Source organism: Oryctolagus cuniculus, chromosome 11 (assembly GCF_964237555.1).
Source record: "Oryctolagus cuniculus chromosome 11, mOryCun1.1, whole genome shotgun sequence".
NCBI lineage: Eukaryota > Metazoa > Chordata > Mammalia > Lagomorpha > Leporidae > Oryctolagus > Oryctolagus cuniculus.
In genome coordinates, this window is record NC_091442.1 from 99,571,597 (window position 1) to 99,589,044 (window position 17,448).

Genomic DNA, 17,448 nt, shown 5'->3' on the forward strand with positions numbered 1-17,448 from the left:
TAGCTCTGATCTTCATTTTGTAGAGGTTTATGTGCTAGAATATTTCAGAAAAATTTTGTGGTTGTGTTTAAGAGCAGTTATAGTATAGAGTGTTGCTGGCACAGCACAAGGCAGAATACTCAGCTCTCTTCAAGAGCTGCAGATCTCAATAAGGAGGAAGATGCTGGTATCTATGACAAAAAATGCTGGGAGGAGAGGGTGTGAGTTTGGGACAGATGCTGCTTTTGACTATTTTTATCCTTCATTAGCTCACAAGTTGTTGAAAAATCATGTAAAATGATTATAAGAGGTGAAGTTATTTAATAAATATAATATTATATTATTCTAGATTGATAAGAGATTCCTACCTAGAAATGGCCCTATTATATTTTCATCTGAAGAAGCCGAAGAGAAAAATGTCAACATCACCTTTAACTATTAAGGTAATAGACTATTTTCTTAGAGATAAATCCACTGCTTTTGAGGCAGCCATTTTGGTAACACTGTTCTATTGAAAAAATGAGATATTTCCTATGGGACTTGAATAAATTAATTGACTTTATAGTCACACTTATGTTTAGATACCACTTTGGTTATTTTATGTAGGGCTCTGTAAATGAATTTCATATAGATTATTTTGTCTGTTATAATGTTATATATGAAATGTAGGTATATATAAATACTCTAAGGCCAATAATGAGTCATCATAATTGATCGGTAAATTTAAGGAAACGACATATTGATTAAACAGATGCCCAAGTAAGGTTTTCATTACTGACATGATCTGTAAACAGATCACCTCTTAATAGGAGTTATTCGTTGTCACACATCTGTTGAACACCTACCACGATGCAGGCACCTTTCTAGAGAAAGCTGCTAAAGCAGCATCCAGGAGAAACTCAGTCCCCGATCTCATGGAGCTTTGCTTTCCCTAGAGGGAAATAGACAATCAATCAGGAAAAGAAGAAAGCCAGAGCAAGACAGGTGGGAGGGGACGATGGAGAGGAGAAAGAGAAATGACTCAGGTATGAAATTTAGGATTAAGAGGTAACTTGGGGCCGGCGCCGCAGCTCACTAGGCTAATCCTCCGCCGGTTCTAGTCCCGGTCGGGGCACCGGATTCTGTCCCAGTTGCCCCTCTTCCAGGCCAGCTCTCTGCTGTGGCCAGGGAGTGCAGTGGAGGATGGCCCAAGTACTTGGGCCCTGCACCCCATGGGAGACCAGGAGAAGTACCTGGCTCTTGCCATCGGATCAGCACGGTGTGCCAGCCGCAGCGCACCGGCCGCGGCGGCCATTGGAGGGTGAACCAACGGCAAAGGAAGACCTTTCTCTCTGTCTCTCTCTCTCACTGTCCACGCTGCCTGTCAAAAAATAAAAAAATAAAAATAAAAATAAATAACTTGGGCTGATAGGATTGCATGAGCATGGCAGGAAGCAGTGACACTGAAAAGTGGGATTTGATGGGTTGCAGTGGGTTACACATCTAGAGCAGTGGCATCCAAGGTGAAGAGTGGAAACAGCTTAGAAAATGTTCTGATTCAGGAAATCAGTAGGGGATGGGGTGAGGTGTATTGAGGCTTAGTGTTTCTTTTTGTTAAAAAAAAAAAAGTTACAGAGAGAGGGAGAGAGAGATCTTCCTAGATGGTTGCAACATCCAGTGCTAGGTCAGGCTGAAGCCAAAAGCCAGGAGCTTCATCCAGATCTCCTACATAGGTGGCAGGGGCCCAAAGACTTGGACCATCTTCAGCTGCTTTCCCCGGCCATTAGCAGGGAGCTGGAATGGAAGTAGAACAGTGGAGACTCAAACAGGCATCCCTATGAGGTGCTGGCATCTGTGGCTTTACCTGCTCTGCCACAATGCCAGCCCTGAGGCTTGGTGTTTCTAATTAGCTCCCAGGTAATGCTTATGCTGGGGGTCTGTGGGTCCTACTTGTGTACGAAGGGTCTGTGGAGGGAAATCCTAGAGGCATCAATAAGCCAGGTGTGTTTGAAGTGTGCTCCTATGAGGCCATTTTATTTTTTATTTTTTTAAATTTCAGTAGGCTTTTTTATTTCATCCTTATTGAATAATCATTTGACCCTCAAGAGATATTTTCAGAAAATATTGGTGTCAAATCTCTAATTTTGGGGACAACATAATTTAAAACCTTTAGGCAAACAGACTCTGTCAATTGAATTATTCATATTATAGCTTCCTCAGGTGGGTAGCACCTATTTTTTTCATCAGAATGATTACAAACCAGAAAAATTATTTTCTGTGGTGTGATAAACATGTTTATTTCCACAAGAGAAAAAAAAAATCTTTGTTTCCATAGCAAATGGCAATAGAAAATAATGGAATTATGTGATGTTAATGTATGCATTTTAGCCTTTACTAAAGAAGTGTTTATAATTAAGAATGAGAAGTTAGGATCTCAATGAAAAGAGTAATATAATTATATACATATGATCATTATTTTCTTTGTATCTTGACACAGTAAAAATATTTTAGCAAGTTGCACAGTTCCTAAAAGCCAAGAAAACAAATTTAGAAATTCATTCTGACACAATCAGACCATTGAAACATAATATTTTAAGTTTGTCCTAATAAGGAGAACACATTATAAATCCTTAAAAAGAAGCAAATTTGTCTCACTTTTACAGAGTGTTTATATAAGCACAGTGACTGTTGCACTGGGTTAGATTCAAATCCTGGTTTCATGGCATACTAACTGTGGGACTGGGGCCTTTCTAAGCCTACTTTCATTTTATCTAAAATAAGGATGATACCTCTCCAAGTAGCTAGAAGAACTAAACAAGATAATGGGTTTGCCCATAATGAGAATTTTTAAAAAATATTTATTTATCTATTTAGAAAGTCAGAGTTACAGAGAGAGCCAGAGAAAGAGAGAAGGAGAGGCCTTCCATCCACAGGTTCATTCCCCAGATGGCCAGAAAACCAGGATGAAGCCAGGAACCAAGAACTTCATCCGGGTCCCCTACATGAGTAACAGGGGCCCAAAGACTTGGGCCATCTTACACTGCTTTCCCAGGCCATTAGCAGGGAGCTGGGTCATAAGTGGAGCAGCTGAGACACAAACAAGCTCTGCCACAATGCTTGTCCCAAGATTTTTATTTCTTTAAATGAGACTATTATCTATCATGTAACTTCAGTTAAAAGTTTTACATTTTTTATAAAACATTTCATACATAGTAGGTGTTCAAAAGTTATTTGTAAATTGGATTGACTCTTTCTTGAGCATTCATTTATTCATTCATTATCTGAATACTTATTGAGGGTTTAAAGTGTATCCAGGTATACTACCCACTTGCCCTAAGGACCAGAGTCTTGCCAGGGATACATGTATCTGAATGTGATAAGGATGTGATCATCATATGCCAAGATGGAGAAGAGAGGCAAAGTAGGGACTTAATTCTGTTTTGAAGGAATGCTGGAGAAAGCTTCACAAATATGATGAATTTTGAAGGATGAGTAGTCTTTTCTAAATAATCAAGAGGGATAAAGAAGCCAAAGAATGAGATCAGTGTTCATACATTTAAAAAAACTTACCGAGGTATAATTTCCACCCATGACACTAACCCAGTTTAAGACTTCAATTCACACATGTTTAGTAAATTTATAGAGATATCTAATTATCAGTACTGTCCAGTTTTAGATCATCTCTATTATTCAAAAAAGATTCTGTCTCAGTCTGTTTTATGTTATAACAAAGTATCTGAATCCGGGGGATGGATAAAGAGAAGAGATTTGTCTTGTTTGCAGTGGCTGGAAAGTCCCAACAGTGTGGCCCCAGCATTTAGATGGGCTGTGTTAGAACATGGCAGAGAAGCAGAAAAACAACTAGCTGCGTGCAGTAAGGGCACCTGTGCGTGCAAGCAAGGAAGAGATTGGGAGGGACTAGGCTTGCTGGTTTTTTTTTTTTTTTTTTTTTTGATAAGTAGAGTTACAGACAGTGAGACAGAGAGATAGAGAGAAAGGTCTTCCTTCCGTTGGTTCACTCCACAAATGGCTGCTACGGCTGGCGCTGTGCAGATCCAAAGCCAGGAGCCAGGTGCAGGGGGTCAAGCATTTGGGCCATCCTGCACTGCCCTCCTGGGCCACAGCAGAGAGCTGGACTGGAAGAGGGGCAACTGGGACTAGAACCCTGCGCCAATATGGGATGCCAGTGCTGCAGGTGGAGGATTAACCAGGTGAACCATGGCGCCGGCCGTAGGCTTGTTGTTTTATAACAAACTACTTTCTTGGGAGCTAATCGGATTCTACACAAATCATATTAACCCCTTCTAGCAGTGTTGCCTCAGTTATCTAATCATCTCTTAAAGTCCCCATCACCTCAATCCCATTACATTGGAGACCAAGCTTCCTGCACATGGACCTCAAACGATATCTGAATCACAGGTGATCCCTTACACCCTTTTGTACTCCACCTTATCCCCACTCCAACCTCGTACAATCCTAAACTGTTTTCTCTCTCTGTGGATGGTCTTTTCCAGACATTTCATATAATGGAATGACGTAATGTATAATGTTTTGTGCCTGCTTCTTTCACCAAGCATAATGTTTTTGAGGTTCACCCATATTGTATCATATAACACTAGTTTGTTCCCCTTTATTGCTGAATAATAGTCTACTATATGGGTAATACTACATTTTCCATTTGCATTCAACACTTGATGAGCATTTGGATTGATTCTAATTTTCTCGGTGATGATTAATGCTGCTTTGAATATTCATAGACATCTTTTTGTGTGGCTATTTTTTCAGTTCTCTTAGGTATAGACTAAGAGTGGAACTGCGGGGTGATAGGAAAACTCTGTGTTTAGTCTCTTGATGATCTGCTAGATTGTTTTCCGCAGTGACTGGATTGTTTTCCGCAGGGATATGGGAGGGTTGAGGTTGGGGGATGACTGACTGAGACTGACCTTCCAATAGCCAAGGCTGGGCCAGGCTGGAACAAGGAGTCACGAACTCCGTGGAGGTTTTCCACATGGATAGCATGAGCCCAAGCTCTTGGGCCATCATCTGCTGCTTTCCCAGGCACATTATCAGGAAACTGGATTGTTAGCAGAGCAGCCAGGACTCAACCAACTCTCTGATATGGGATGCCACCGTTGCAGGTGACAGGTTAACCTACTGTACCACCTATAATTATTTCTATAATATATTTTCAATTTCATTTCATGTCAGCACATTTATAATATGATTATTACATAGAAATCTTCTAAAATTTCATCTTCAGAGAGAAAATTTATCATGTAACTTTGTGATATCCTTTTCTATATTTATCATAAAACTTTTTTTATATTTTTAGCCTCTTAGAAGACATAGTTCTATTCGAGAACCAACAGTCAATCTATCTGAAATGTACAATTCATTGGCCTGGATTGTGATAAGAGCTGCTGCACAGGTCAGTACAATTTTTGTTGAATATTTCTTTGCACTGTCACAGCTGTGTTCTCTGCCTATGAGCTATTAAAGCAGCACAGTGCATCTATATAAGAGAAAGGAAAGTTTTATATATTTGGAATTTGTGTCAATTATGTTTCCTTGGAAAGATTAGAGATATTCTTTATATTTGCAGTGTTTTTAATCTCTGTTAATGAAACCTGGCTCTGTTTAGTTTTCTTTAGTGAAAATATTGGTGAATAAACATGTATACCCATTTGATACTGCCAATTATCTGTCATAGCTAGGTGAGATGGCTTATTTAAGGTGACTTACATGTTAATTAAATTGTCAGCACTAAATGATTCATTTGATATGATATAGTCTACATGTCAGGAACCTATATTTTTCAGATTGTCTCTATTTTTCTTACAATGTATATTTAATATTAATATTAACATGCAATGTATGTTTAATTTATGAATTCATTCTTTTTATATTATTTCATGTCTTAGTCTGTTTGCTGCTACTATACAAGAATTAATAGCACAGACAGACTCATTTATAATGAAATTCATTGGCTCACAGTTTTTGAGGCTAAGAAGTCTAAGATCAAGGAGCTAGAATCTGGTGAAGACTTTCTTGCTGTGTAAGCCTATGGCAGGACGCAGAAGGGCAAAAGAGGGGGGGTGGAGAGAAGGAGAAAGGGGGATGAACTGTCCTATTATAAGGAACGCACTCTTGCAGTAATGAGCCCCCTCCACTGAATAGTATTAGTCCATTAATGAGCACAGAGCCCTCATGGCCTAATCACTTCTTCAAGTCCTACCTCCCAACACTTCCTCACTGGTGATAAACATGTGAACTTGGGGGGACATAGTCAAACTATAACATTTAGCTAATGGATAATCTATAAATAAGAATGTTTACATTTATGAATTAATTATAGGTCAGTGAAGCTGTGCTGGCAATAAACCTGCTTATTGGAAAGAAGAATGCTAGAACTGACAAAGTCAACCAAGTGGTATTACCAAATATCCCAGAATTTGCCACTGTGGATCTTCTGTCTTCATATACAGATTATTTGCTTGGTAGGTTTGAATTTCTACCCATTTTTAAAAAACCTGATACATGTAGTCAAGTTTTGAAGGTATAATTGTGATGATTTGTTAGCTTTTAGCTTAGAAGAGAATGATTTGGGGAACTTCTAGGGTCATAAGGGGTCCTAGTTTCCAAGTAGAAGGCCATCAGTTCACTGCCTGTGCATACAAGTTACTCAGTCAGCAGCTGCATTTCAAACACAGGGTTCTCTGAAAATGATATTTCTTTTTATCCATTCATTTTTTTTTCAGCTTACACATTGCAGTGGATCTTGTGGGAATGTTGGAACAACCTTCTCTGATCCTCTAATCTAAAATGTGCACTCACTATAACATTCCCATGTGCTGCCTTGTTTCTTTTCTTAATTATTTTGTATTTGTGTGTATGTTTGAGTGCATGTTTAAGCTCCTTCATTAAATTATCAGCTTCCTTAGGGCAGGGGCTTTGTCTCTGTGATTTCCTTCTATAGCAGATCACACAATGTCTGCATGTAGCAGGCATGCAATATGAATATTTTTTAAGTAATTAAATGGATGAGAGTTGTAGCAGAATTCAGATTTTACCCTATTACGACTTGTACGTTTGCTTACCTGCGACTCCTTTGTTACTTAGTGTACTAGGCGGCTTTTCATTACCTTGGCTAAAATGCCTGCGAGCAGCTGCTCAGGAAGGAAGAAGGTTGGTTTCAGCTTATGATTTTGAGGTTCACAGTCAGATCAGGCAGTGCCTTTGGTTAAGGCATTTGGTGAGGCTGGGGGATGGCTGAGGGGTGATCACATGTTGAACTTGGAAGCAAAGAGAGATAGACATAGGAGGCACGCTCTCTGCCTACCCTGTATGTGGCCTCTCCTTCCAATGCCATAATGATCAAATCATGGAGCTCCACCCTGGTAACTTAATCCAATCCTTCACTTTTCAAAGGTCCTTCAGACACCAAAGTTGAATCAAACCTCCATCCTGATAGATCCATCATTAGCATCACTCCACTAACTGTTAACATAGGACTTAGAGGTCAAGTGCACGAGTTTAGAGAGCAAAATCCTGTTCACAGTATGACACTTAGTAATATTATAAACTTCTAAGTCAGATCACCAGTACCATAAGAATTTAACATTCTTTTATAGGTTTGAGCATTCATTCCTTTGAAAAAGATTGAGTACTTGTGTGCTAAGTACTTGGATAGTTATTAATTTAGAAGCAAGGTGCTAGAGGCTGACTCTAGACAAACATTTCGGTAACAGTGAGCTCTAATTTTGCTTGGAGATGAGTTGAGCACCGACCCAAAGGAGACGTAGTTTTCCCTTCATCCTGATGGGTGGGAGTGGTCTTTCCAAAGCCTCTGGATTCACATCTCCAGGTAACAGCTTACTCTGCTGCCCTCACTCTAAAGGGTGGCCTTAGCTGAAATGTTAATGTCTGAAGTCATCTCCTTCAGAGATGGGCTCTTTCCTGAAGAATGGGTGACCCAGTTTATTTTCCAGCCTAAAAATGGTGGCCTAAGGTCAAACCATTAGATGGATTCTATACTCCGAGCCTTTGTTTACTAATTGTTGTTTCTTTCCTACCTGGCATAATGTTGCTTTCTTAGATTTATGGGCCATAGCCCAGACTGAGCTGTTAGTGTTCTTTAGACCACCCATAGATGGTTCTCCAGGGTCAAAGCCATTTACTCTGTACAGGGCAATCTGGCAGTCCAGCGACTGGGAGGGGTTGGTCGCCACTTCTTTTGCTTGACACCGCATGGCAGCTCAGTATGCCCTGGTTCAGGACAAGGAATATGCCTCCAAAAGCATATTATTATTGTTTTGTTACAGAAGAAGTATAGCATTTTAGAGTTATAAAAATCTTTTAATATTTTCATTATTTGTTAGAGAGAGAGAACACCCCCATCAGTTGATTCACTCCCCAAATGCCTGCAATGACTGGGGCTAGACCAGGCAGAAGCCAGGAACCAGGAACTGAACCCAGATATCCTCTGTGTGTGGCAAGGACTCTATTACATGAGCTGTCACCTGCTGCCATCCTGGGTGTACATTAGCAGGAAGCTGGAATCAAGAGTGGAGCTAGAACTGGAGCTTAGATGCTGTGGTATGGGATCCAGGCATCTTAACTTCTCTGCCAAATGCCTGCTTCCAGAGTATATTATTAATCAGTAGTCCTCAGTTGCATCCATGTTCAGCCAAACCATTTCATTTCTGTTAATCTCATAGTCCCAGTGCATTGTATGAGAGATTTAGTCAAAACTCTAAAATTTTAGGAATATGGTTCAAACTTCCAACATAACTATTTCTTCTTCCTACTGGCTCTTGACTATTTCTGAAATATGTGTCAACCTTATCCTTGAATTCTACTAGTTTTTAGGGCAGGGATAACAATTAAGTTTCACTTAAGGTGGGCCATGGGTTCCAACAGCGAGAATCCATTCTTACCCACATCTCACATGCTCTGCTTCAGGCTGCAGATTGGGCTAAGATATATTCCACATAAGCTTGTTGGGAGGCCCATGCTGAAAAAGCAGTGGATACCTGGGGCATGATCTTCCCATGATAGATATCTGAGCAAAAGAGCCACAAGCCAAATCACATAAGCACATCTAAAGTCTGTCTGCACAACTCATCCCATTGGTTATAGCAAGTCATAAGACCAAGTCCAGTGATATCTGTGAGGTAGGGAAAATACTCTGCTTGTAGAGGGAGAGAGAGGGACATGAATTTAGGCTGAATGATAATCTGAACTATCAGAGATGACAAAGTCAATCTATTGCTAATAGCTACTTGAAAAGAAATCTGAACTCTGTATGAACAAAGAACGAAAATTTATGGCCATTAACAATTAATGACGTCAACCATGGCCATACAATGAATAGCATCCCCTAAACCAAATGATATTAGCTGATTCATTTGAGCATGTAGTCTTCATTTCAGTTTAATGCTAAGAATTATGCTTTCCAGTTCAGTGACTTTCGTATCATATTCTGATTTTTTAGTTCCCTTTAATACCATTCTCACTTCTCGACTGTTTTAACTGTGAAATACCAAATTTTAAAGTCCAATTCGTTTTGCATTCTTCCTTGCCTTAAGAATAATAATTTTGCCCTGTAGTCTTTTTCTGGCATCTGGTAATTAATTCATGTAGACGACTTTCCTCACTTGGATATTTGGGTTGAAGGAGGTTCTAAATTCCCACAGGATTGCCACATATATCCAGATGGCACTGAGGTTCAGATTATAATGAATTGCTAAAGGGCAGAATCTCTTAACAACAACAAATAAAACTTGTTTGAGTTCATGATATTAGCATAAATTAGCATCTAGGAGAGAAGCTCCTCAATAATCTTAGCTTAAACAATATTAGCATTGATCAAAATGAGGTGGTGAAGAACAGTCATTGTTATTAAATGCAGGGCACCTTACCAGATATTTCCATCCAGAGGAAGAAGGAGTCAGAGAACACCTCAAGGAAGCAGGTCTTGCCTTCCATGAGCTTCTGGTCATGGACAATCAGAACAGGCAAACACAGTGAAATTATATAAATTCACCATGTAAGAGAATAATAATAATGAAAACAGATTGGTACATCAGAACCCAAATATGAGGGGTCATATGTACTTTGAAAATATGTATGGTTTTCAATTTTTTTTGCACCAAAATAAACTTACCTTTTAATTCCCTTTTCCACAAACTTTTTTTTTTATTTTTGACAGGCAGAGTGGACAGTGAGAGAGAGAGAGAAAGAGAGAGAGAGAGAAAGGTCTTCCTTTTCTGTTGGTTCACCCCCCAATGGCTGCTGTGCCCTGCACACTGTGCTGATCCGAAGCCAGGAGCCAGATGCTTCTCCTGGTCTCCCATGCAGGTGCAGGGCCCAAGCACTTGGGCCATCCTCCACTGCACTCCCAAGCCACAGCAGAGAGCTGGCCTGGACGGGGAGCAACTGGGACAGAATCCGGCGCCCCGACTGGGACTAGAACCCGGTGTGCTGGTGCCGTGGCTCAATAGGCTAAGCCTCCGCCTGCGGCGATATGCCTCCTGAGAGGAGCTGGGCACAGGCAGGATGGCAGAAGTGTTAATTAGGAAAATTTTTCTAGGGAGAACTATACTATGGGGTAAATGCAAATTGACCTAGAGACATGGAGTACCAGAAAAAAGGGGAAGCAAATTCTCCCAATGCAGCAATAGCTGACCAAATGCATGATGACAGAATAGATCAGTCATGTGCGGAAGATGGGATATAGCTCATCGTGTCAAAAACCACAGAACTGCAGTATGACATCTATAAAACAATAATAGAATTGAATGATGCTTTTCATCCAGTTTATGGAGGTATTTCCTACATTGTCTTATTGGAACAAAGACCCTGAAATGATGATTCTGGCAATGTGGGACCATATTTAGATTCTGTGCAAAAAACATTATTAGATGCCTACTTTTTGTCTTGATTTTCTTGTGGTCTCAATAAAAATTCAGTGGGTTATTAAATTCTGTAAGACATTTTGGATTAATAATAACATTTAAGATGTGTCATTCCAGATGCAATTCCACATGATAAATAGAAAAATATAAATGCATGTCACGCTAAATCTAATGCTGGTGAGCCTATTTTCAGAATACTAAAAGAGACCTGCAAAGCATAATCAAGAGCCACACTGACCGTTATTGTCAGCTTTAATAACAGAGCAAGCCTTCCAGTCTAAAGAAAAAACAAACTATTTGCTCTTCCCTTACCTCCTTGCTCTGGTTCAGAGACTGCTTTGTCTCTGGTTTAGAGACACTGGATCAATACCCACTACAGACTGGGATGCTATTGATCTACAACTATCTTCCATTCTCCTACTCCTTTGAGACACAATTCTTCATAGTTATGTGGAAACAGAATGCCATTCTTACATACTAAAATCCCAAATAATTACATCGCTTACAAGTGGGAGTGGAGAGAAATCAGTGTTAGCAATGGTGGGTGTAGGGTGGGGATACAGTGCACACACTGTATCAGTTCAAAATATTAAAGATGAAACAACTGGGGCTGGCACTGCACAGCAGGTTAAGCTGCTGCCTATGAGGCTGGCATCTCATATGGGTTTTGGTTTGTATCCCAACCACTTCTGATCTAGTTCCCTGCTAATGGGCCTGGGAAAGCAGTGGAAGATGGCTCAAGTCCTTAGTTCTCTGCACGCATGAGAGAGACCCACATGAAGCTCCTGGTTCCTGACTTTAGGCTGGCTCAGCCCAGGGCTTGCAGCCATCTGGGGAATCTGGGGAATGAACCCTGCAAATGGAAGCTCTCTCTGTCTTTCCCTCTCTCTCTGTTCAACTCTGACTTTCACATTAATAAATAAATCTTTAAAAAGCAGAAGAAAGATGAAAGAACTGAGGAATGATGGGAACCAACCTCAGTAAAACAGAGCTGTGCTGGTCCATTGCCTGCTAAGGTCCAGTAATTCTGCATAGAGATATGTACATTAATCGCTCATATATAACAAGGGAGAGTACCACAACTGAGAGCAGAGCACAATAGTAGGATAATTATGGTTGACAACAATTAATTGTGTATTTCACACTAGCTAGTGGAGGGGATTTTGAATGTTCCCAATACAAGGAAATGATAAATGTGTGAGGTAATGGATGTGCCAGTTACCCAAAGCTGATCGTTGCCTGTTTATACATCTATTAAATTTCACACTGCACCCCCAAAATATGTATAATCCCTGTGTGTCAATAAACATGGAAGAGCAGAGCACACCCTCCGTCATGGGGTCCTAGGTGTGAAGAGACCCTTTTTATTCAAGACAGAGTTAGCAACGGGAAATAAGAAAGAGCAGGTGGCACACGTGAGATGGTGTTTCCAAAATGCACAAAGGAGTGCTACCCTGAAGACTGAGAGGAACACTTTTACACTTCAGGGAGCTTTAGCAGGGCCTGCACAGTCACAGGATGACACAACAGCAATGAACCATCACACTGGAAATGCCTGTACACGGGCCAAGGGGCGTCTGTTGCTGTGTACTCGTGCTCTCTTGTTTGATTTTGTTGATTTCTTTGAAACAATCCTGCGAGATTGTCCTTATGAACATTTATACATGAGGCAAGGTGCTCGGAGAGTTCTGTAACTAGAGTAGTATTCCACTGTTAATTCAAACCCCCATCTATCCAAGTCTAAGGACTGTGCTGTCAGTCATTATATCAGGTGTAAATAAGTATAGATACAAAGGGGGCTTCTGCTCTTCCCAGTCCAAACATGTAACATGGAAGTATGGGCTGAACCCGCAGACCTCCCTGGAGAGAGGCTAGACTTAACCTGAACCACTGGAAGTGGGACTTTAGTGCCTGTTCATGAAGGGTATCTGGGAAGGTAGGGAAAGTCAGAACCTGCTCACTGAATAAGACTGAGTGAGATCACAATCATATTATCCATGGGCTAGGGACTAGAACTGTGCGCACATTGCTCCTTGGCCTATGTCAATGCAGGGAAACATGTCACATGTGTACACAGTCAAGGGCTGGAAAGAGGAGCCACTTTGAGAAAAGTTAGAAATCCACTTAAATGGTAAGAATGGAATTCATATTACACAAAATGCTCAGAAGGAAATCAGCATAAATACTGGCCCATGACACTGTGGCACAGTACATTAATCCTCTGCCTGTGGTGCTGGCATCCCATATGAGCACCAGTTCTAGTCCTGGCTGCTCCTCTTCCAATCCAGCTCTCTGCTGTGGCCTGGGAAAGCAGTAGAAGATGGCCCAGGTGCTTGGGCCCCTGCACTCGTATGGGAGACCAGAAGGAAGCTCCTGCCTCCTGGCTTCAGATTGGCTCAGCTTTTTCCATTGTGGCCAATTGGGGAGTGAACCAGCAGATGGAAGATCTTTCTCTATCCCTCTCCCTCTCACTGTCTGTAACTATACCTCTCAAATGAATAAATAAAATCTTAAAAAAAAATACTGGCCCAGAGCCAGCAAAACTCAGGAAAACCCAGGGAGCCCGGGCTGGGCCTGATGGGAAGCCGTTGGAAAGAGACACTCCTCAAAGCAGAGCCTAAGAACTCTTTTGCACATTCCCCAGTTCTCCTCTAAATGATTCTACCTCAGACTGTATCTGGAAAAATCTGGACAATGCATTTATGTTAGAAAGACAAAGTAGATTTTCTGCAAAGGAACAAAAATTGAACTGGTCTTCATTTTTCCCCTGTGGCACTGAAGACCGGATGGCATTGGTTAAACATGTATAATTTAATTCAATTTTGTGAATAGGTAATTTATTCTCAGGAAACAATGCAAAAGGTATAAAGGGGTATGGAAAGAAAATCTTCCCTTCCATCATCCATGAGCTACTTGCTTCTCAGTTCATCCCAGAATCTATCAGTGTTATCAGTCCATGAGTGTCCTGTTCCTGCTGTAACAAGTTACCAAAGCTCTGCTGGATTAAAACAACATGAATTTACTATCATAGAGTTCTGCAGGTCAGTAGTCCAGGATGGGTCTCACTGAGTGTGGTGAGGTGTCAGCAGGGCCACATTCCTCTGGAGGACCCCGAGGAGAATCTGTCCCATTGGTTTTTGCAGCTTCCTGGGGCCCAGTGAATTCCTTGGTTCCGGCCATCCCTCCGTCTTCCAAAGTGGCAGTGTGCCACCTTCAGATCTCTGATTCTGACACTCTCACTCTTCTGCCTCCCTCTTCCATTTATCAGGGTGCTATGGTTACCCTGGACCCACCTGCATCACCCATGATCACCTCCCCACCTCATGATCTGTTGACGAGGCAAGCTTGCCATATTTGCAACCTTAGCTCTTCTTTGCTCTGTTATCTAACATATTCATTCGCATGTTCTGGAGATTAGGGGATTAGGATGTGATCATCTTTAGGGGACTCTCATTCTGCCAACCACAGTTTCTTATGTTCCCTGCCACAGGTATGACCCAATTATGTAAACTGTTGGGGGTTCATGGCAGAGGTCAGAGCCCACTTGGTTCAAGCAGATTTACTAAAGGACTTTCAAAGTCACTGGGAAGCCTGGAGAAAAATATTCTAGGCTAAGTGTCCAGACATGACTACACCTTCAAAGAGACTACTGTTTTTTTTGTTTTGTTTTTGTTTGTTTTTTTTACAAAGGAAGCCATAGAATTAAGAATTTGCATGGAGCCGGCGCCGTGGCTCAATAGGCTAATCCTCCACCTTGCGGCGCCGGCACACCGGGTTCTAGTCCCGGTCGGGCCGCCGGATTCTGTCCCGGTTGCCCCTCTTCCAGGCCAGCTCTCTGCTATGGCCAGGGAGTGCAGTGGAGGATGGCCCAGGTGCTTGGGCCCTGCACCCCATGGGAGACCAGGAAAAGCACCTGGATCCTGGCTCCTGCCATCGGATCAGCGCGGTGCGCCGGCTGCAGCGGCGGCCATTGGAGGGTGAACCAACGGCAAAAGGAAGACCTTTCTCTCTGTCTCTCTCTCTCACTGTCCACTCTGCCTGTCAAAAAAAAAAAAAAAAAAAGAATTTGCATGAAAAATAGGAATCCTCAGCTATAGCTGTGGATATTAAAAAGAAAAGTTATACTACCTCTGCCAGCATTTACACAAAGGAGCTGCCTGGAATCCTGTCCCCCTCAGCACTTATGACACTTCCTACTCCAAGTCTTGCCTTAATGCACTGAATTCATAATACTTGAATCCCATCCAGGACCCCAGTTGTAAGAAAATCTAGGAAACTTTTATCTTTACCATTTCGTTAATATAGGAAAGCATATTTGAATATTAGGATAGATGCTGAATGAACCAATCTGGTATATATACTAATACTTTTTTCCTTAAATATATACTAATATATATAAATATGTATATTTATATATAGTATATATAATATAGTATATATATACTAATATATATAAATATATATACTAATATTTTTTCCTTAAAATACAAATGTTACTAGCAGTACATACAATAATGCTCCTTGAATCTTTTTTTCTTTAAGAAATTCAAGTCATTACATAAAGAGCTTTTTTATGGCTATATGATATTCCTTTATATAGATGCAGCATAATTTAGATAATCTCCAGATGATAGATATTTAGGTTGTTTCTACTCTTTTGATATTACAAATATGTCTACTATGTATAATATTGTATGTGTGCATGTGTATCATTTTATACATAAGGTAATGTATCTATTAGGCTAATTGATGTAAGTAAATTTCTAAATGAAAAGGCAGTTTCATTTGTAAATTTGATTTTTTAATTTTTTTATATTTTATTTGAGGTATACAAACTTCATGCATTTCCTATATACAAATTTAAGAACATAGTGAGTCTTCCCACCCTACCCTCCCTCCTGCCCACACTCCTACCTACTTCCACCTCTCTCTGTTATTCCCATTCTTAATTTTTACAAAGATCTGTTTAAGATTAACCCTACATAAAGTAAACAGTTCAACAAATAGTATGTGGGGCTGGGGGATGGGGAAGGGGGAGGACACTGTCCCTCAACAGTAGAGACAAGGGTTCTGAACATTTGTCAAATCTCAAAATGTCAATTTCAGTCCTATACATTACCTTTTAAATACTCAATTAGTTATCACAGATCTTTGGATAAATAACAGTTTTCTTTTAAGATTTATTTACTTGACAGGCAAAATGAGAGAGAGAGAGAGAGAGAGAACGAGATTGAGATTCTATGCACTGATTCACTTGCCAAATGACTGTAACGGCTGTAACTGGGCCACCCTGCTGGGAAATCCATCCAGGTCTCCCACATGTGTTTGTCCATCTGTCTCTGTCTCGCAAATAAATAAGGAAAAATCTTTATTTTTGTACATTGACATTCGAATTTTCTATAACTTTCACGTATTACAAAATATTCTTTGATTTTTTTCAACTATTTAAAATTATGAAAACCATTCTTAGCTCATGAGTTGAACATAAACATAAATCAACCAGATTTGGTACATAGGCTGTAGTTTGACAAGCCCTAAACAGGGTGAATAAAGGTCTCCTACTTCTAACATAATTACATCTCTCCTCTTATATTTGTAGTTCTTATTTTCTTAGTGTTGATACTATGTTACTTGGGTATAAATATTCTTAATAATTTTACCTTTATTGTGAATTATACCCTATAAAGATCCCATTTTTGTTTCACTCTTTGGCCAGAATTCTACCTTGTCTCATACTAAGATCACAAATATTACCCTATTCTGCTTTACATTTCCCCAATACACATTTGCCCATTCTTTTATTTTCAACATTCTAAATAATTTAATTTTAAATATAGTTGGATTTTCTTTGTTGTAAGCCTAATATGTTTCTTGTAACAGGTGACTTTAATCAAATTAAATGTACTAATATGAGAGCTATGTTTGGTGTTATTATTTTGTTTCATTTTATAACATGTACATAATCAATTAGGGAAGAAACTGTTTTTACAAAGCTATAATTTAGATAGAAAAACTCAATGAAGTATAGCCAACTTTTCAGGAAAATTAATTATAGCAAAAATCCTCACAAATGAAACAGTCATTGATTTTAAGGAATTAAACTTTTAGAGTTTTTTTCTTTGCTAAGCCCAAGTAAATAAATTTGAAAACATCTATAAAATTTATAATTTTCTGGGAAAATATTGTAAACCCAAATTTACTTCATGATAAATTTTAAAATTTAGACAAGTCTATTAGTATAGAATAAATAAAGTAATATTAGCAATCAAAATAGAAAATTAAAGTATATTAATTAATTCTTAAAAGAATAGTAATGAGCCCATTACAAGTTTACATAATAGCATATTAGAAATCTTCTTAATGTCTGACTTCATAAATGATAGTTGAACTCTCATATCTATTTCTGCATTTAATTTGTTGCAAAATAATAAAGTCTAGACTTACATAAATATGTGGTTAAAAAAAATGGAAGAGCGTTATAAGAGCTTTTAAGGTAATTGCAGCTATTCTTTATTGATACCAAACCAGAAATGGGTAAATAGCAGTTCGTTAAGGTTTAGGGCCAATGTAGAAT

General features: G+C 39.7%; 1 protein-coding gene across 15 annotated transcripts in view; it reads left to right on the forward strand.

Moving 5' to 3' along the window:
* Positions 1-17,448, forward strand: part of CFAP54 (cilia and flagella associated protein 54) — a 372,233-nt gene that overhangs the window by 258,823 nt on the left and 95,962 nt on the right. For 13 of the 15 annotated variants that reach the window (XR_011380202.1, XR_007919544.2, XR_007919541.2 and 10 more), the window contains 4 exons: positions 329-422; positions 915-1,004; positions 5,291-5,386; positions 6,314-6,455. Coding sequence is in view for 11 of the 15 variants with exons in the window: in XM_051845787.2 (XP_051701747.2) it covers positions 329-422; positions 915-1,004; positions 5,291-5,386; positions 6,314-6,455 (422 nt within the window). In the remaining 4 variants the exon portion in view is untranslated. The remainder of the gene's footprint in view (positions 1-328; positions 423-914; positions 1,005-5,290; positions 5,387-6,313; positions 6,456-17,448) is intronic. The other 2 variants (XM_051845789.2, XM_008256922.4) reach the window with 1 other exon arrangement.